Here is a 21,683-nt window from a genome sequence, read left to right on the forward strand (position 1 = left end):
CAGAAAGCACTGAGCTAGGCTGAAACACCTTTATTTTGGAGCTGTCTTATTCAAGAAAGCAAAATAGTTTGTACGCAGCTTTATTTTCTCAAATATAAATATATATTTTCAATTGTTTGCAAACTGATATGTGACACGTATTAATGCCAAAATAACATGCAACACAGGCAACCAAAAAGGTTATTTAAAAAAAAAGAAAAGTGGTTCGCTAAACATGAATGATGATTTGCCACTTCATGTGAATACTGTTAGTGGACAATTTTTTACACATTTGTACCATGTTTCTTAGCTTACGATTCTATATTTTTTCATCAGACATATTTTTTTTGGAACTCTGGCATTGATGTTCTGCTTGCCCAAAGTCACACCCTCAAGTTTGGCCTGTCTTCTAAAGGGACACATCCTCTACTCTCTCAACCATCTCTTGCACAACGGACCTGAGGCTGATTTGACGCAATAGTAGTACAGATGGCATGACTTTTGGTGGACTGCAACAGAGCAGGTAAATGTTGAACTGGAACGCAAAAATGCTCTGAGGTTACTGGTCGGGCCAGTGACTGGCGAGATCCAGCGGGCCATCTTAGCGGAGTTGGACCTTTATCTCATTGTATTGCATTACACCCTCTAAGCTTAATCCACCAGATTCCTTGGCCAGAATTTGTTTAATCTTTTGTTTAGTAATATTATTTAAAAAATGAAATGTAACAAAAATAAAATATTTTGAGATCTGGCTGCGGACCCCCTGCCGTACCTCCACGGACCCCAGGTTCCCACTCTGAGCACCCCTGTAGTAGAGCACAATGTTGAAGTTTATCAGATAGAAGTATATCGTTTAGAACCTATGTGCAACTCTATGTAAAGTGAGTAGTAATGTCAGCTCTTATACTAGATGTAGAGTGATTAGAGTGTTGGACTAGTAACCGGAAGGTTGCAAGTTCAAACCCCTGAGCCGACAAGGTACAAATCTGTCGTTCTGCCCCTGAACAGGCAGTTAACCCACTGCTCCTAGGCCGTTATTGACTTGCCTGGTTAAATAAGGGTAAAATTAAATATGACTTTGTGTAACTTTTTTTTCTCGATTTAATCACCAATGAGTTGCCCGTATTATAGACACTGCATTATGAAATCTGCATTGAAATCATCATTGAGTGATTGAAATTGAAAGGGACAGAATGATGGAAAAAAAATGAAAAAGGCTGCCCCTTACTCAACCTGAAGTTCTTGTTCTCAACCTCCTTGGCACACTAACATAAGCTCTGTAGCTTGCATAAACCTTATGTGGATCTGTCTACTTCCCATGTGTCATGGCATTGGGTGATGTAGCCTACAGTATAACATTGCACTGCTGTTCAAGGGCCACTCCCCTTTACCTGAAGCAAAACAGTTATTCTGGTGTAGTAGGCGTTGATCTCAAACTGTTCGTTGAGGTATACACAATAGGAACTCAGTCTAGTGTGAGAGTAACAGACAGGAAAAGGCTTCAGTTTCAGAGAAAAAAGTGCTGAGACGCTGAGACAGACACTCTTCTGCTTGCTGATAGTGTTTTCTGCTGCTTTTCTGAACTGTCAAGAGGACAGGAATAGCCAGGTAAGGATTTTACTTTATTAGTTATTGAACTGGGTCAGACTAATTTCATTTCAACCTGAATTTCATTCCAATTAAATAATATTTTTCACCTGTGGTTATGCCAAATGTATGTAAGTTGCACATATAACACAACAAAGTACATTGTATAGCTGGGACAATTAAAATTAAATAAGCTTGCTAATAAGGGTGATTGTTAATGGGACAATTGATGGCTACAACCATCAAACTAGTAGTAGTTAAATGATTTTAAAAAACTGTGGTGCACATTAATGCTATAAATGTATTGTTCTATTTATCCACATTGCATTAATTCAGGCAATTTATCACGTTATGGATGTCCAAAATCGGCCAGCTCTAGTTCATTGCACAATTAGTCATTCTAAAAAGACATGCAACACTAACTACATAGCTACACACAAAATGTAATGCACAGGGATGTTTGGTTGGGTTTACAATATACTGCAAATGTATAATAGATCAGAATGATGTTAGAATCAATGTTGCACAACTGATATACCTAAGAGAGTTGAGTTGACTGAGACATCCCCATATCAAAAAAATGTTGTTTTTTCTTTTCATGCAGCCCATGGAAATGCCAGAAATGGATGTTGACCTTTCTCTCTTCGTTGAATTCCTCAACTTCACTTATCCTCCCATAGACGAGCTCATGGGGGTCCCTTGTAACGTCTCTATCTTGGGCTTGAGCAGTGTTGGTCTAATGATCACCTACATCGCTGTGTTCATCTTCAGTGTGCTGGGTAACAGTGTAGTCATCTACGTGGTGTGCTGCATGGCTAGGGGCCGGACCACCACAGACGTCTATCTGATGCACCTGGCAATGGCTGACCTCCTCTTCTCCTCGACCCTCCCCTTCTGGGCCGTCTATGTCTACTCCCACTGGATTTTCGGTACCTTCCTCTGCAAGTTCCTGTCTGGCCTCCAGGATGCTGCCTTTTATTGTGGGGTTTTCCTGTTAGCGTGCATTAGTGTGGACCGCTACCTGGCTATCGTGAAGGCCACGCGGGCACTGGCCCAGCGGCGCCACCTGGTGGGGTTGGTGTGCGGAGCCGTGTGGCTGGGGGCGGGGCTACTCTCGTTGCCCGTGGCACTCCAACGGGAGGCTATCCAACCCGAGGACCTTGAAGGCCAGATCATCTGCTTTGAGAACCTGACTGCGGCGAGCAGCGATCGGTGGCGGGTGGGTGTGCGGGTGATTCGCCACGTGCTGGGCTTCTTCCTGCCACTGTCGGTCATGGTCGTCTGCTACAGCTGCACTGCAGCGACGCTGTTCCGTGGCGTGCGCATCGGCGGCCAGAAGCACAAGGCCATGCGTGTCATCCTGGCCGTGGTGCTGGCGTTCGTGGCATGCTGGCTCCCGCGCAATATCAGCGTGCTGGTAGACACGCTGATGCGGAGCGGCTCGCTGGGCGAGGAGACGTGTGAGTTCCAGAACAGGGTGAGCGTGGCGCTGTATGTGACTGAGGTGATGGCGTTCACGCACTGCGCCGTCAACCCCGTGCTGTATGCCTTCATCGGGCAGAAGTTCCGGAACCAGCTCTTGGTGGTGCTCCACAAGCATGGGCTGATCAGCAAGAGGTTGATGGTGGCGTACCGCAGTGGCTCAGTTAACAGCACGGCCAGTCAAAGGTCTAGGAACACCTCTGTTACCCTGTAAGGTTTCAGTAATCAGGGAGTGGTGTGGAAGGGGTGAGTTTCACTGGTTCCTCACACTGTATGGTCAGGGGTGTGGGCATGGCGAGAAACTTGTTCTTCATGTTCTAGGGGTGTGTGTGTGTGTGTGTGTGTGTGTGGTCTGGGGTAGAGGTTGGGGGCATGGATGATTCTATTGTATAGGTCCAATCCAATGCTTTTCATGTGATGCTTCAATGCTTGCTAAGTATAAACAGCATACATGTCAAGGCCTAATGTGTATTAAATCTTCATATTGCAACTTTTTCTTTGTCAATGCCTGAAATAACTATTTGAGAAGAGCCGGAACATTGTGATATTTGTCAAGTGATGACCTGATAATGAAAGTCTTATCTACCAAAACAGAGGGAAATAGTTACGTGGGCGAAATGACTCAATCTGTATTGCAAAAGCACACCAACATGACTCTAATGTTGCCATACTTTCGCTCTGTTTACTTGCATCCTCATTCCTCAATGACCACTGCATCTCTCACTTACTGCCTCAATTGCACAATTGGATCAATCTGCTGTATAGGTCTATGGGTCGTTCCACGAACAGAGTGCAGTTTATGTCCCTCAGACATTGTGTTTACATTTAGATAAAACACTCGATTTAAGAGTTGGATCACATACATCTCTAACTAAACCATGTTGAAATTTCCAATAGTACCCTTACAGAAAAAACATGCACTTCACATGTGAACGCATGTGATATCGTGATGATCACATGATTAAATGTGAAGTTAATGTGATAACAAGCACGTGAAGCAAAATGTGATAGCATGATCACATGTGAACATCTCTGGGGTAGATGGATGATTCTATTGTATAGGTCCAATCCAGTTTTTTTCTCTAATTTTTCCTTTATTTAACTAGGCAAGTCAGTTAAGAACAAACTCTTATTTTCAATGATGGCCTAGGAACAGTGGGTTAACTGCCTTGTTCAGGGGCAGAACAACAGATTTTTACCTTGTCAGCTCAGGGATTTGATCTTGCAACCTTTCAGTTACTAGTCCAACACTCTAACCACTCGGCTACCCTACCGCATTGTTGTGCCAATGCTTGCTAAGTATACGCAACATACATGTCAAGGCCTAATGTGTATTAAATCTTCATCTTCCAACCTTTATTTGTCAACAGACGTATAATGTATTTGTGTTCCCCTTACAACAATAGAGAAAATGCTATTGTACTCATAAATAAGATGCACACATTTAAAAACATATTTCAACTTATATTAGGATCCACCAGCTCAAATAAGGGTGTTCTGAACTTTGTCAATGTCTAAAAAACAAGTTGAGATGAGCAGGAAAATGGTGATCTTTGTCAAGTGATGATCTGATAATGAATGTCTTATCTATCAAAACAGAAGTGGTTATGTGAGCAAAATAACTCCATTTATGACCATGATCTGTATTGCAAAAGCACACCAGCATGACTCTAACCGTGTTCCATTGAAATGTTGCCATATTTTCTCCCTGTTTACTTGCATCCTCATTCCTCAATGACCACTGCATCTTCTCACTTCCTGCCTCAATTGCACAATTCGATCAATCTGCTGTCAAGGCCTATGGGTCGTTCCACGAACAGAGTGCTGTTTCTGTCCCTCAGACATTATGTGTGTACATGTTTATGAAACACTCAGTTCAACAGTTGGATCACATACACTCAACTCCTGAAACTGACCCCATTCTGCTTTCCCAAATATCAATCTCCTCAATCCATTTCCTACTGAATCTTGCACCCTCATTCCTACAGTACACATGGTAGTATAGTGATCACTACCCCATGTAGATTCCTCCAAAACCTCCCAACTACATCTGTCTGCCCTTGAACTTGAGATCATTGTAAGATCCAGAGCAGATTCATTAATTTCCAGTTACTGGGCCGATCCTGGTTCCCCGGCCATCATTACGATTCACAAGCCCTTTATCATCAAGTAGTTGCACACCCTCCCTCTGCCACACTATCGCTATGGACTGAAATGAATCAATACATTATTCCTGACAGGACTGATTCTCAATCTTATCGAGGTCATCCTGTAAATGTTCCCATATTAGTCCTGTGATCCCAAGACACTTCACTGCCTGCTCCACTATGATCTGTGTCTTCTTACTACTAGATTGTCATTTTTTTTCTGAGCAATTGATTGCTGCTGTCACAAATGTAACAACCTTCCTCGTGTCTACTACCAGTCTTGTGTTCTCACCCATTCTGTTCACTACATCACGCCCCCGACCGGCATCCCCGTCTGCCCCGGAGTACCTGCTCTTCTAGGTGCCCCGGGTGTTTCTGCGTTGACTTACATTAACTGCGTCTGCATTTGAGCGTACTCACTCCTCACTTGCTGCACTTCCACCCGTCTTTTCATCACTGCACAACACCCATATGCCACACTACGGGCAACCCCACAGTTACAGTAAAGCACTTTAACTGGACCCTGTCTCCACAATATGCATGTTCTCCACCACACTTCGCAAATGTCCTTTTGCCTTTTCAGACCTTTGACAGTTATGGCAACGCAATGGTTTCGGAACATAAGCTTGCACATAGTAACTCCTTTACCCAAGCTTAACTTTTTCCTGGCTGTACGAGATCCTCAAAGTTTAGTAGCACTGACAGGCTATCCACCTTCTTCCTATCTCGCGTCATCTGGAGACACTTTGCCCCTTCAAGTAGTCTTTTATTTATTTCATGTTATCAATTTCTGGAACTCCTGTAATAACTCCCTTCAGCCACTGCCATCCAGTTTGATCTGGCATGCTTACTATCAACCATATGTTTAATACCTGCTTGAGTTTGAGTGCTTTCTCATACTGTTAAGTATTGACACACACACCATCACCAAACTTCCATCATGAAGAATTTTAGCAGACAACCTCTCCTACTTTACTGTCCAAATCCCGAGTCAATGCGATCTCATTCACCGTCGTGACTCCACCCTCATCCTTAAATTTCTTCAAATTCTTGCTATTTCGACCTCATTCACCCTTACAGGGCACAACTGGAACACAAGCATTTCATTACATCCGCAATAACATCTGCTAAATATGTGTACGTGACCAATAGAATTTGATTTGATCTGCAGGACCGTGTATCCACTGACTCTTCAACAACATATACAGGTAGGTATCCTAGTGGTTAGAGCGTTGGGCCAGTAACCGGAAGGTTGCTGGATTGAATCCCCGAGCTGACAAGGTAAAAATCTGTCGTTCTGCCCCTGAGCAAGGCAGTTAACCCACTGTTCCCCGTGGATGTCGATGAAGGCAGCCCCCCGCACCTCTCTGATTCAAAGGGGTTGGATTAAATGTGGAAGACACATTTCAATTGAATAGATTAATTTGTACAACTGACTAGGGATCCCCCTTTCCCTACAGTATACTCAGTCTGCACACACTTGCCACTTGTCCAACATTGCAATGGTCTGTTCACAAAAACTCACTGCGCATCTCATATACCCCAAATTTACATGTGTATGGAGAAACTGTTCATCAAATTGCAATAGCACAGCCTTCCTCCTTCCATCCATCATACAGTTCAAGCAACATGCCTCCTCTACTCCTGGTATGCAGTGTTTAATTAAGACGTTGATGTCACGGCCGTCGAAAGAAGTGCAGCGGGGTGAGCGTACATTTTCCTTTAATTTAAAATGTCGCCAACAAATGAAGACACACCCGTGAAGCTTACAGGGCTATAGTGCCACTAACAAAAGTCAACTACCCACACTGAAAGGAGGGAAAAGGGCTACCTAAGTATGATTCCCAATCAGAGAAAATGATAGGCAGCTGTCCCTGATTGAGAACCATACCCGGCCAGAACATAGAAATAAAGAAACATAGAAATAAAGAAACATAGAATGCCCACCCCACATCACACCCTGACCTAACCAAATAGAGAAATAAAGCGGCTCTCTAAGGTCAGGGCGTGACAGTTGAGTCTCAATTTCCACCGAGACACCAGAGAAGACACATATTATCTGTGTCCTGCTCAGAAAGTTAAAGCTTTCCACTTCATACTCCCATAATTTTCAGAGCCACAATGCACATTTCTTTTGTCCTTCTGATACACAATAAATCAATACCATACCGCTCCTGGTAACTCTGGCTGTTTCCACCTTTCCCAATGCGTCCTCCACCATCTGCGCGACAGCAATTGGGTCTCCTAAAAATATACTTAGCAAAAATATAAATGCAACTTGTAAAGTGTTAATCCCATGTTTCATGCTCTGAAATAAAAGATCCCAGAAATGTTTCATATGCACAAAAAACGTATTTCTCTCAAATTTGGGAACAAACAACAGAGCTGCCTGTATTGTGGAGCTACGGGACATTTCGTATCTACCTCCCCTTTCTAAAACCAGGCTCATCAAGAAGGACTCTGGGGCTGATGACAGTTTTTTGGACGCTATCCTGGCGTCCGAGCTGGGCTTCCCCACTCAGCCCCTCTCCATTCCCTTGAATGTTAGAGCACTGGACGGGCGCTCTATAGTGAGCGCCAGCCAACGAGAGCGTAGAGGTCGCGGTGGTGGGTAGTAAATGGGGATTTGGTGATAAAACGGATGGCACTGTGATAGATTACATCCATTTTGCTGAGTAGAGTGTTGGGGACTATTTTGTAAATGACATCACCGAAGTCAACGATCTGTAGGATAGTCAGTTTTATGAGGGTATGTTTGGCAGCATGAGTGAAGGAAGCTTTGTTGCGAAATAGGAAGCCGATTCTAGATTTAATTTTGGATTGGAGATGCTTAATGTGAGTCTGAAAGGAGTTTACAGTCTAACCAGACTAGGTATTTGTAGTTGTCCACATATTCTTGGTCAGAACCGTCCAGAGTAGCGATGCTAGTCGGGCGGGAGGGTGCGGGCAGCAATCAGTTGAAGAGCATGCACTTAGTTTTACTAGAATTTAAAGCAGTTGGAGGCCACGGAAGGAGTGTTGTATGGCGTTAAAGCTCGTTTGGAGGTTTTCCAAAGAATGGCCAGATGTATAAAGAATGGTGTCATCTGTGTAGAAGTGGATCAGAGAATCAGCAGCAGCAAGAGCGACATCATTGATATATATATACAGTGGGGCAAAAAAGTATTTAGTCAGCCACCAATTGTGCAAGTTCTTCCACTTAAAAAGATGAGAGAGGCCTGTAATATTCATCATAGGTACACTTCAACGATGACAGACAAAATGAGAAAAAAAATCCAGAAAATCACATTGTAGGATTTTTAATGAATTTATTTGCAAATTATGGTGGAAAATAAGTATTTGGACAATAACAAGAGTTTATAACATCCAAGTAAAAATGCCCTGTCTTAGGTCAGTTAGGATCACCATGTTATTTTAAGAATGTGAAATGTCAGAATGATAGTAGAGCAAATGATTTATTTCAGCTTTTATTTCTTTCATCACATTCCCAGTGGGTCAGATGTTTACATGCACTCAATTAGTATTTCGTAGAATTGCCTTTAAATTGTTTAACTTGGGTCAAACGTTTTGGTTAGCGTTCCACCAGCTTCCCACAATAAATGAATTATGGCCCATTCCTCCTGACAGAGCTGGTGTAACTGAGTCAGGTTTGTAGGCCTCCTTGCTCGCACATGCTTTTTTAGTTTTGCCCACAAATTTGCTATAAGATTGAGGTCAGGGATCATAGCTTTCACAAGGATTCACCTGGTCACTATGTCATGGAAAGAGCAGGTGTCCTTAATGTTTTGTACAACTCAGTGTATATTTCCATTCATTTATTAAATGTCTTGTGGACTTTCTATAGCAAAACAGAGAACATCATAGTGTTTGTGAGAGTCTCATCTTTTCACAGAGGGGTCAGATGTTTCCATTGAGGGGCCAGACATTTTCATGAGAAGATCCATTTTTGGGATGTCTCCTGGTCTGACAAACACTTCTGTAGCTTTGCAAACCTTCCACCAAAGATGCGAAGGCCAACATCGGCAGATGAGGTGGATTGAGATGCGGTGGATATTTCTAACTTAAACAGCCCGATTGTTATGGGGATTTAATATACAATGTTTTCTGACACACTTTAACATACTCTGGTTTCCATCTAATTGGTGACGGATTTTCATGAAAAAATATTCTCAAATCCGCATAAAAACAACATGCACATTTTCCCACCAGAGATGTGTTTCCTTTCAATTGATTTGATGCGGATAAATGGCTGTGCATGATGATGTAGTGCACATAAAAAAACATTTTGGGGATATATTCCCTTGAAAACACAGTGCCTTCAGAAATGAGTCATACTCCTTGACTTTTTCCACATTTTGTTGTTACAGCCTGAATTCAAAATGGATTAAATATATTTTCTTTCTCACACATATACACACAATACCCCATAATGACAAAGTGAAAACATGTTTTAAAAAAAAGCTAATTTATTGAAAATTAAATACAGAAATATGATATTTACATAAGTGTACTCACACCCCTGAGTCAATACATGTAGAAGCACTTTTGGAAGCGATGACAGCTGTGAGTCTTTCTGGGTAAGTCTCTAAGAGCTTTCCACACTTGGATTGTGCAACATTTGACCATTGTTCTTTTCAAAGTTCTTCAATCTCTGTCAAATTGGTTGTTGATCATTGCTAGACAGCCATTTTAAGGTCTTGCCATAGATTTTCAAGTAGATTTAAGTGAAAACTGTAACTCAGCAATGTTCCCTGTCTTCTTGGTAAACAACTCCAGTCTAGATTTGGCCTTGTGTTTTATGTTATTGTCCGTTTGAAAGGTGAATTCATCTTCCAGTGTCTGGTGAAAAGCAGACTGAACCAGGTTTTCCCCTAGGAATTTGCCTGTGCTTAGCTCCATTCTGTCCACAAAAACTCCTTAGTCCATAAAAGCACTGTGTATCATAACTACACATTTTTGTCTGCAGGGCATGGCCTGTGAAATCTGGCCTTCATTAGCCGTGCACTGTACTCCTATAATCTCCACCCGGCACAGCCAGAAGAGGACTGGCCACCCCTCAGGCCCAGGTTCCTCTCTGGGTTTCTTCCTAGGTTCTTGCCTTTCTAGGGAGGTTTTCCTAGCCAGTAATATCATCACATGTGAAATCATATGGTTTTTCCGTAAGGGTAGTGTGTTTTCATTAAAATCAATTCGGTTTTTTTTTCTGAAAATCCCCATTTTGCCATGTCCCACATCATGTTTGTCCAACTTCTATAGGAAGACCTTAAACCACATGACCCCAACATGTCCCAGTTATTTTGTTGCATTGACAAAGATTATTATTTATTTCATGAGACAATTCAATTGAGGTCAACCTTGTTACGTGAACTGACTTTAATATGGCTAAACGGCTCCTTTAAAATGATATTTGTAAAAGAAACGTACAAAATCATAGTGTAGCAGGTGAGCTGCCCCTTTTTCTCCCCAATCAGTAGTTACAGTCTTGTCTCATCACTGCAACTCCCGTACAGACTCAGGAGAGGCCAAGGTCAGAAAAACCTGGTGACCATATCAGCATGCATTTCACCCAGCCCGCCACAGGAGTCACTAGTGCATGATGGGACAAGGACATCCCTGCGAGCCAAACCCTCCCCTCAACCGGACAACACTGGGCCAATTGTGCGCCACCCCATCGGTCCCTTGGTCGCTGCAACAGAGCCTGGCCTCGAACCTAGAATCCTTACGGGTACAGTTAGCACTGCAATGCAGTGCCTTAGACCACTGCGCCACTTGAGAGGCCCCGGTTGTACTCTTTTAAGCAAATTTTTTGTTGTTTTGTGTTGGAAAACTGAGCGTGTCGAGCACAACACATCAACCCGGTTACCCATTGGTACATAGGCTAGAAATGTTTTAACAAGGTCAAACATTATTGTTATGCTTGCATTCAATTTCCCCAAACTGTTGCACACATCAAGCTTCCATTCTCCCTGTAAGATAAGATTGTGGCTCTGTCCATACATAACACATGATTGAAGACAGACAGAGGACTATACAAACAATAAATACAGGTAGAAAAGTGGAATTCATGAGTGATCAATGGTTAATCTGTACACTATACACAACAGAACACTATCAATGTTGTGCCCTGGTACCCTGTAAAGTCACTCCGAGGGGAGTAGCTCAAACTCCTGGTAAAGCGGATTAGTACCTTGTGGGCTTTTGTGAAGGCTCTTATATCATTAATGACCTAGAGAACTTTCTGCTTGACCCCTAGAACCTTATTAGCAGAGCTAACGATTTTTCTTACAATATTTCTATGAAAGATATTAGCATTTCCGTACCAGCAAATGGTATTTATACTCCTTCACTATCTCTATGTCTTGTCCTTAAAAAAAATAGGTGGGGAAGATGTTAAATTTTTCATAAAATCAATGTGTATCTCTTTGGTCTTTTTTGTATTGATGAGCACTGAGAGTCGTCACATCACGTCAAAAAGTCTTCCAAGAGTGGCCCATGCACCTCCTCATCATCCTGGAGTAAACTGACTAGTGCTGTGTCATTTGCAAACTTTGAAAATAAAGACTTTGCAAATGCAAACTTTACCAGGTGTCTACTAGGGCAGGAGCTTTTACAGTCATTAGTGTACAAGATGTACAACACAGCAGAGAAAGCACACAGCCTTGAGGAGATCCCACGCGCGCTTGGCCGACATCCACTGTCCCACCTTGACCTGCTGTGTCATGTTGCTAAGGAAATCAAGGATCCACAGCATCAGGCTTCTATCCAATGAGAAATAGTCTATTAGTCTCTGGGCCAAGGTGGAGGGCTGGATGGTATTAAAGGCTGAGGAGAAATCAACAAATAAGACCTTAGCATGGCATTTACCTCCCTCTAGGTGTTTGTAGATAAGGTTAAGTAGCATGAGGATGGCATCATCAACCCCCCTACCAGCCATACAGGTCAACTGAAGGGGATCAAGATTCTGCTGGGTAGAGTGCAGGATGTGGTTTTTGACAATCTTCTCAAAGCAATTCCTAACCAGGGACGTTAAAGCTACTGGCCTACGGGTGGGTTTGTTGATTTGGGGATGGGTACTATAGTATAGCTCTTCCATAGCATAGGTACAAAGAGGGTTGAAAAATCAAAGAGAAAATACCGCCAGTTGCTCTGCACAATGTTTTAAAACTTGACCACCGATGTTGTCTTGGTCCATGGCTTTTGTAGGCATTCCATTTAACATTTTCATGACATCTGACTGATTAACAACAAACCTATCTCCTGTGGAGCTTTGACCTGACGGACGCCAAACAGAGGGTCCTCTGACTCCAACCTTGAAAAGAACACATTCAATTAATTTGCCATGTTAAGACCCTCTCCACCTCCAAGGGGAGCACTGGCTACCTCTTGGCCCTTGTGGGGGGCACTTGCCATGGTTTTAATTCCCTGCCAGGCAGCTCTAGAATTGCCTGGTGGCGGAACTTTTTCAACCCTGAGTTTGTAAGCATCTTTGTCTATCTGGATCTGTCGTTTTAACCTCTCTTGTAGGTCCTTCATTACCTGTGGATTACCCTCTGCATGACCAACATGTTCTTATTTAGCACCACTTTCAATGTCTTAGTGGGGACTACTGGTCCACATGGTCTTGGTCTTGGTGGGGACTACTAAATCCACATGAAGGTTCATATACTGTAGCTTGAAATTCATTTCTATCAGCAGAGGTCTCCTCAAGAATGTCCCACATTGTACAGTCAAAACAACCCTGTAAAAGGGTGATGCTATCCTCGTTCCAAACCTGCACAGTGTTAACGACAAGTTTCTCTTTTTCAAGGAGTCTTTGGTAAGTTGGTAGTAGATATGCAACATTACGGTCCGAGCCTCCCCAGCGTGGGCTTTATCATGGCAGAGTATGCATTTGGTATATTTCCATAGCAAATGTCTTGTGATGTATTTTCTCTCCCACGGGGGATTTCACATACTGATGGTACGTACATAAAGTATTGCGTAAGGAGCAACTGTTAAAGTCCCAGAGGATTCGTTTGGGAGCATCAGGAGAGAGAGATAGTCTAGTTTTTGAGATAGATCAAGTATTTCATTCAAAGCTTTGTCTGTGTTTGCTTTAGGATGTTTATAAATAACAGGGCAGGTAAAAGGATCGTAGGGACACAGACAGCAGTTCCACGTCTGGAGCGCAAAGGTGCTCTCTTACCATGATTGATTTGCCCCACTGGTCCCTGATAAGTAAACAGACACCATCATTGTGATGTTTCCCAGTAGTAGCAGAGTCTGGATCCTGTCTGATCATAGTTAAAACAAGTCGGCTCCACTTCGCTGTTAGGCACTCGATCGTCCAGCCAGCTCTCAGTGATTGTCAGGATGCAGGAGTCCTAGTACTCGTGCAGGTAGCGCAGGTTAGCCATCAGCTCGTCCGCTTTCCTTGAGCCTTTGATTAGCAGAGTAGTCTGTAAGGGAAGTTTATTGCAGGAACTTCCTGCAATAATACTGGATACCGCTGCCCATGGCGTTTCCATAGCTGAGTCCATTTGTGCTTTCAAGCGTGCTTTAAAGTATCAGGATCAGTACTTAGCTCCACAACTTAGTTGCCATGATTAAACACTGACGATCAAGTAGAGTTGATAAAACATCACATGAAAACAATAAGACGGCAAACACAAACACAAGCCGCAGGTCACCACCGTGTAGCACACCAACTTTGTCACAACCTGTCATCAGCATCGGGCTCTGAGGAGCATTCCTCAGACACGAGGCCCATGTCCAACTATTCAATAACATTCATATTGCATTCTGCCTCTTGTCATTCAGTTAAGTCTGTACTTGATTGAACTGGAGTTATTCATGAATATAAACAAAAACATGTTTTTCTAAAAGTGAGGAAAAACCTACTCTGTTACACAAACACGTCTTGTCATATCAACAGTTTCGGTTTCAGTGCTCAGATAAGAATCCTCTTAGCTTTTTCTCAGAACCAGAGATCATAGCACATATTCAGCAAAAGGCCTCTCCCTGTAGATACAATTGTAGACATATATCAAACTGTTTTTAAAATAAACCAGGTTCACAGAGTTTAGGGTCTGTGAACAGAGTATGGTGTGTTGTGACAAATGTCAGATGAGAAGTTGTGCACCACAAGTTGGATTGGTTGCCAGTTCCTCCTCTTGAGACAGTTATCGTGCCAGAAACAATAACTTCTTATCATTGTTTTGAATCTTTGGTCATGTTTTGGGGGTTTTGACTTATGTGAGATGCCCAGTCCAATACAACAAGTTGGTCATGATACCACAGTTCAGTTCAGTTCACTTATTCAGGTCTAGCATCTTGAGAACTGAATTAAAAAGACAAATCAATATTTATAATAAACATTTACAAACAACAAAGACGACAACACCAGGTCACACAAACAGACAGAGCAATACATGTAGGCCTAACGGTACAGGTTACAACTGTTAGCAAGTGAAACAGCATGCGGCTCTGCACAATACTTTTATTTGCAGACTCTCCTTATCTGCCACAAGATGGCGAGCTATATTAATCTGCACCAGTGTTTCCAAGTTACAGACAGTCTTGTGCCCCATGATCATGTAGCCAGTAAGTCACAACCTCCCATAGAGTAGATATGAGACTAATATTATTGTGTCAACGTATATCATAGAAATATAAATACCATGTCAACCATATTGAGCGTACCCATGAGGGTGCAGTCTAATTGGAATGGTCTGAGAGGCTTTGTCTATTCTAACTGTTCTATTTCTATGGTGTAGACATCCTGGAACCAGCCCTTTAATTAACGAACATTTGCCTTGAAAAAAACATAGGTGCTATGTCAGTCAAGACCACTGTATGCTTACACACAACTGCAGCTACAGTAAATCTGGATTACAACTATAAATTATGGAGGCAGTCGCATACAGACATACCTCGCATTGACATAGTGGCGATGGTGGCATGGTGCCAGGCTGTGTTCTGCGTTGTGGTTTCGCTGTCACTCGCCGCCTGCCCCTAAGCCGTGCTGTGAGGCTGTTGGCATGTTGACATGTTGGCATGGCGTTAGTGAGGGCAGATTCCTCTGGCGCCTTCCAACCCCAGTAATAATCCCTACTCACTACTCCACGCCAGAGTCTGGTATGCCAGACAGGTGCTCAGTAACCGGGGTGAGTAGAGCATTTGCCAGCTAATTGCATTTTCTTATCTTGTTTGCTATGTGATTATCTGTACTGTATGTATTCTTATGTGGGGTTTTTTGACCTCCTTTTTATTTTTATTTTAAAAAATGGTTCTGTTCACAGCTCACAGAGAAATTCCTATTTTAGCGGGAGAAAGAGAGAGCTGCATTGGGGACTTGAACCATGGCTTCTAATGTGCAGAAGCAGAGGTGAGTCTGTTGTTGTCTCCCAAACATAAAAGAAAATCTATCCATATCCTAACGAGGCAGTGTTTCTTTCTTCCTGGCCTGACGAGCATAAAAAAACTGGAGGTTCTCTTCTGCACTGTTCAACCAATCCAGTAAATGTGAAGGAGGAGTTAAGATGGAGGGTCGACTTGTTAATGTCTCAAAGCGGAAGTCGCGTCGAAGGCTACCTTTTAATTTCCCCTTAAAACCAGATGTTACCGGTTTTCACGACCCGCTGAGGGTGATCAATCCATGACTGTTAACAGGTAGGGGGATGGACACTTTGAAGAAAGGCACTTAGAGCCAACATCAACAACATCTTAATGACATTAGCTGTTCAACAGTCTGATGGCCTGGTGGTAGTAGTTGTCTCTGAGCCTGTTGGTCTGAGACCCAATGATCCGATACCACTTGCCAGAGGGTAACAGAGTGAACAGTCCGTGGCTCGGGTGACTGGAATCCTTGATGATCTTTCGGCCTTCCTCAGACACTTCCTGGAGTAGATGTCCTTTTAAGGGAAAGGACCCGGTGATGTATTGGTCCACACCACCCTCTGTAGAGTCTTCCGGTTAAGGGCAGTGCAATTGCCGCACCAGCCTGTGATACAGCCGGTCAAGATGTTCTCAATCTTGCAGCTGTAGAATTATTTGAGGACTCGAGAGCCCATGTCAAATTTCTTCGGGTCGCCTGAGTTAGAAGAGGCGCTATTGCGCCTTCTTCACCACGGAGGTGTGATTGGAGCATATCAGGTCATCTGTGATGTGCGTGCCGAGGAAATTAAAGCTTTTGACCCTCTCCACTGCAGCCCCATTAATGACAATAGGGGCGTACTCCCCTACAGGAGGGTGCTGAGCATGCACCCCTGACGGTCAGCATGGCAGAGGTGCTGTTGCCTACCCTCACCACCTGGGGTCTGCTGCCTGTCAGGAAGTCCTGGATCTAGTTGCAGAGGGAGGTGTTCATACTCAGGGCCTTGAGCTTAGTTTCGAGCTTGGAAGGGACTATGTTGTTGACCCGCTGAGCTGTAGTCGATGAACAGCATTCTCATATAGGTGTTCCTCTTGTCCAGGTGGGATAAGGTGGAGCTGATGTGGTCCTTGACCTGCCTGTCGAATCACTTGATGATGACAGAAGTGAGTGCTACAGGGCAATAGGGAGGTTTCTCCAATTTGCTCAGGAACAGGGAAAATGATGGACTTCTTAAAGCACTTGGGGATCGGGAGAAGTTGAATATGTCTGTGAACATTCCAGCCAGTTGGTCTGAACATGCTCTGAGGACGCGGCCGGGGATACCGCCTAGGCCGGCTGCTTTGCGAGTATTCACACGCTTGAAGTCTTACTCATGTTGGCCAAAGAGATTGAGAGCTCACATTCCTCTACATCAGCGACTGTGCAAAGCTGTCATCAAAGCAAAGGGTGGCTACTTTGAAGAATCTCAAATATAACATATATTTTGATTTTTTTCACACTTTTTTGATTACTACATGATTCCATGTGTTATTTCATAGTGTTGATATCTTCACTATTATTCTACAATGTAGAAAAACCCTGGAATGAATAGGTGTGTCCAAACTTTTGACTGGGACTATATATTTCTATAGCCATCATTCAAAGTAAAATGACATACCTTCATTTGTACTGGTAGTCTTTGTTCTATATAATCATTGTGTAGACCAAAGGTCGTTGCAACAAACTGGAGAAAGCAGGCATGTCCCTGCATACAGTCAGTCATGCTCCCGACATTGTTATGGGGGACGTGAAGGAACCATTAGAAAATATGAAGCTTGACTTCTCACTCGTACGCTACATCAAAACTGGTTTATTTCCCTCCAAGACAAAGAGATACGATCAAAGACCTAATATGAAACAGACTGCCTTGCTTAGCTCTTTGGGGATGCAACTCGACATTCTGTGATTTTCAGATTGGGGTTCATTCTATTTCGCAAAGAGGGGCTCAGTCAAAGAGAAATGTCGATTAATGTCTATGATTATAATAAGTGCTGTTATGTTTAAAATCTTATTCCCAAAGAGTGAAATGTCGGTATGCTTTCTTCTAGGTCTTTATAACGTCGAATTGACGTATGTGGTTATACTTGGGGACTTCCCAGAGATATCACTGGTCTCTACTAGGGGAGTCTATGATGAGATAATTAATTAACTAAGGTTCCCTTTTCCAAACAGGGAAATGGAAGAGAGGGCACCCATAAAACACCTGGAGACGGGAGCTTGAAGCAGACACCAAAAGTTTTGGCATCCGGAACAAGAATGAAAAGATATTCCAGAACAGAGTGCAATGGAGAGATGTTGTAGAGTAAGTTAGTTTCCCAACTTCGTCTCCCATGGTGTATTTCTGAACAAGGTCAAGGTTAAGGTCAATGTAATCAGAATTTTCAGCTTTTTTTCTACCCGAATGGCCATTGGTATTTCCGAACTGCCACAGGGAAGCTTCAGTACACCCTGGTCCTTAAAAACACATGAAGGGATTACTGTAGCCTCCTGAGTTTTGGGGAGAGTAAGAAGTTTAGAGTTTGGGCACCACAGTCCTTGAAAGTTGTTTCAAGGGCCTGGCTTTGGCTGACTTTAAGAGGGAAGGGATTGCAACTTACCTTTTCAGTTGGCAACAGATCCCAGGCCCATAAGCGCTGGCAAGCCTATTTTAGTTCTGGAATCAGGTGTTAGAGGAAAGAGTCATTTTTAGCCTACTGCATACTAGCAACTGAAAGTACTCTTACTCAAATTCTGACATCGGACTATTCACAAAACGTAGTTCGACCATCATGCACACAAATCAATGACAACTGTGTAAATGTGTCTAGTCCTATCTATATCTTCCCCTCAAACCCTTCATAAAAACCCTTCAGAAATCAAAATGAAAGAAGTTTAGGAAGTATGTGGCTTTTATCCTCACTCCCCATCTCACCATCTGTATAAACAGCTAGAGGCTATAGGCCAAGACTGCAGGAGCTCCAGAAGGTCGATTGAGCATCAATAGCAACCAGATGACTAGCACTTTGGTCCAGGGAAGACGACTGCAGAGTGCTCCTCAATCAAGTTCATAGATCAGACAAACATATGGAACTGATGCTCATTTATAGGTATTTGGGCTACTCTACTAGAGTTGTTGGGAAAGTTGTAAATGAGAATATGAGCATTGTAAAAAAATATTGGTTCATGGCAGAGGGTTTGAAACTGTTTCTAAAAATGGACTGTCCTATAAGAGAGCAAGTGTTACCATGGCAATTATACAACTTGTGGTCCACAATATCCAGTGCTTAATTTGTAAATCAGGAGGTGCCGGAACAGAAAGTGAGCGTGAGCGGGGTGAGACCTGGGGAGCTCTGAGCTACCAGAGCGCTTGAGAAAAAAAGTACCTTTATAATGAATCATTGTATGCATATCATTACATTTGCATAGTGGCATAGAGCATTAGAGTAGAGGAACTTACAGAAGTTGCACACATGGGGAGAATTTTGAGTAGCCTAGGATCCGGGAAAAATGTGGCATTTTATAAACTCATTTCATTCAATTCTACTTTTAATACCACACTTATTATCGAAATAGCAGGCTATACTGTCAAACTGACAATTTGAGATCAATAAAAACAACCTTATCTTGAATCCATTAATAAATAGACTAGACCTAGGCATGTGGAGACATATTGTAGTCAACAATATGAATAGGAAATTATATTACTAAAATGCTTTCCAGTTTCACTGACTCACCCAATGATGCACCGCTCACTTGCCGGTGATGGCCGATGCACTCTTGCCAAAAGCCTATCTCTGTTTTACTTTGTAAAGCAATATTTGGAAGTTGATCAAATATTTTTGTAGCCTACGGCAGACAGATTAGAGTCTTCTCTTTTCTTCTCTGTGTTTTCCCACAATTGCATTTGAAAAATTGCGAAAGGCCTGTTTTGTCTGCATGCTGTTCACTGCATGCTGTTCACTGCATGCTGCACATTCCAGACTGTAGGCTATTCCTTGTTATTGGGCTACACACAATCCACAGCTAGGCAATAATACTTTTTAAAAGCTATTGATCCCCTGTGGCTAAATTATAGGCCTTCTCATGGTGTAGTAGGCTATTCTGAATTATTTCATTTATTTATGACAGACAACAGTAATTCTATAACTTTGGCAAATGTATTTCAATTCATCAGGGGTGCTGCAGCTCCTCCAGAACCCTTCGCGCAGCTACGATTCTATACAAGACAAACTGGCACAGCGAGATAGGAAACACAGGGATAAATACACTGGGGAAAATAAGCGACACCTGCAGGGGTTGGAGACAATCACAGGGACAGGTGAAACAGATCAGGGCGTGACAATTAGCTGTGAAAATACTGTAGGGGGGGCAGAAAATCTGGAGTCTCATATTTTAAAAATGTTTAGAATGACTATCTAACATCTAGTGCTAAGGACGACTCTTACTGAGCCGGCCATATCAATCCCCTAGTGCAAGAAGGGAACATTCACCAGGTAGAAAAGTCTGAGACTCCATGATGACACCGTCAGGAGCCAAAGTACGGTTTAATAAAGGACTGCAACAACAGAGGAGAAAACACTATTCATCCGACCTCAAAACAACTCAGGTAAACTGACATAACAGCCACCATTTAGTCCAATGCCCATTAATCAGTTATCTTTGCTCTAGATAAGTGATAGGGATTTAAAAAAAAAAAAATATATATATATATATATATATATATATATATGCTGATATGATTTCAACACTGCGTCCTGTCTGGTGTGACAAACAAGGGAACTGTGTTACAGACGGGTTTGCAGGAAAACAAGACACACGCCCATCCACCTTTCACTTGACTGGCTGTCGATTCGAGGCCCAAAGTCGGGATAAGAGGGGTTGTGGAATGCTGTTGATTGTCAATACCCCGGTTTCCAAGGTAACCCGTAAACACATGGCTGGGTCAGTTACTGTGAGCTGTAAATGATGTCGTATGGGGCGACTGCTGAGGGGTTTCTAACACGAGGAGTGGTTCAGACAAACAACAGCAGCTCGTATGTATGACACAGGGAGCCCAAACAGGATCATTCTTTTTCAGTGTTTTCCTTTATTTGAAACTTAAATTCAAGAGTGGCAGAGAGGCGGGTTCCAATTTAAGTAAATAACTCATGGACACTAGAGAAGCTTAACCAAGTTCAATTCTTCCCAAAGGGTCGTTACAGGTATAATTCAGACAAAGACATATTCTCTTCCACTACTTTATATACTATGCTTATGCTCATAACAATGTTCAAAGTTTTCATCCCCCTTGGCGTTTTTCCTATTTTCTTGCATTACAACCTGTAATTTAAATATATTTTGATTTTGAGTTCATGTAATGGACATACACAAAATAGTCCAAATTGGTGAAGTGAAAGGGGAAAAATTACTTGTTTTAAAAAATTATTAACATTTTTAAAGGGAAAAGTGGTGTGCGCGTATGTATTCACCCCCTTTGCTATGAAGCCCCTAAATCAGTTCTGGTGCAACCAATTACCTCCAGAAGTCACATAATTAGTTAAATAAAATCCACCTGTGTGCAATCTAAGTGTCACATGATCTGTCATGATCTCAGTATATATAACCCTGTTCTGAAAGGCCCCAGGGTCTGCAACACCACTAAGTACAGATCAAGGTTGGGTTATAAAAAATATCAGAAACTTTGAGCATCCCACAGAGCACCATTAAATCCATTATTAAAAAATTGAAAGAATATGGCACCACAACAAATCTGCCAAGAGAGTGCCGCCCACCAAAACCCACAGACCAGACAAGGAGGGCATTAATCAGAGAGGCAACAAAGAGACCAAAAATAATCCTGAAGGAGCTGCAAAGCTCCACAGTGAAGATTGGAGTATCTGTCCATAGGACTACTTTAAGCCATACACTCCACAGAGCTGGGCTTTACGGATGATTGGCCAGAAAAAAGTAATTGCTTAAGGAAAAAAATAAGCAAACACATTTGGTTTTCGCCAAAAGGCATGTGGGAGACTCCACAAACATATGGAAGAAGGTACGCTGGTCAGATGAGAATAAAATTGAGCTTTTTGGCCATCAAGGAAAACTCTATGTCTGGCGCAAACCCAACACCTCTCATC

General features: G+C 42.6%; 1 protein-coding gene across 1 annotated transcript; it reads left to right on the top strand.

Annotated features, from left to right (window-relative positions):
• Positions 1-1,406: 1,406 nt before the first annotated feature.
• Positions 1,407-3,542, top strand: LOC112225298 (C-X-C chemokine receptor type 1). Its single transcript, XM_024389100.1, has 2 exons — positions 1,407-1,587; positions 2,171-3,542. Exon 2 carries the CDS (start codon positions 2,174-2,176, stop codon positions 3,260-3,262), a length of 1,089 nt encoding a protein of 362 aa, XP_024244868.1. The 5' UTR covers positions 1,407-1,587; positions 2,171-2,173; the 3' UTR covers positions 3,263-3,542.
• Positions 3,543-21,683: the final 18,141 nt, after the last annotated feature.

The sequence above is a fragment of the Oncorhynchus tshawytscha genome, linkage group LG26, assembly GCF_018296145.1.
Source record: "Oncorhynchus tshawytscha isolate Ot180627B linkage group LG26, Otsh_v2.0, whole genome shotgun sequence".
NCBI lineage: Eukaryota > Metazoa > Chordata > Actinopteri > Salmoniformes > Salmonidae > Oncorhynchus > Oncorhynchus tshawytscha.

Bases quoted from the DNA above. Each gene is read 5' to 3' on its own strand.
- LOC112225298 (XM_024389100.1), top strand. From the start codon at position 2,174: ATGGAAATGCCAGAAATGGATGTTGACCTTTCTCTCTTCGTTGAATTC.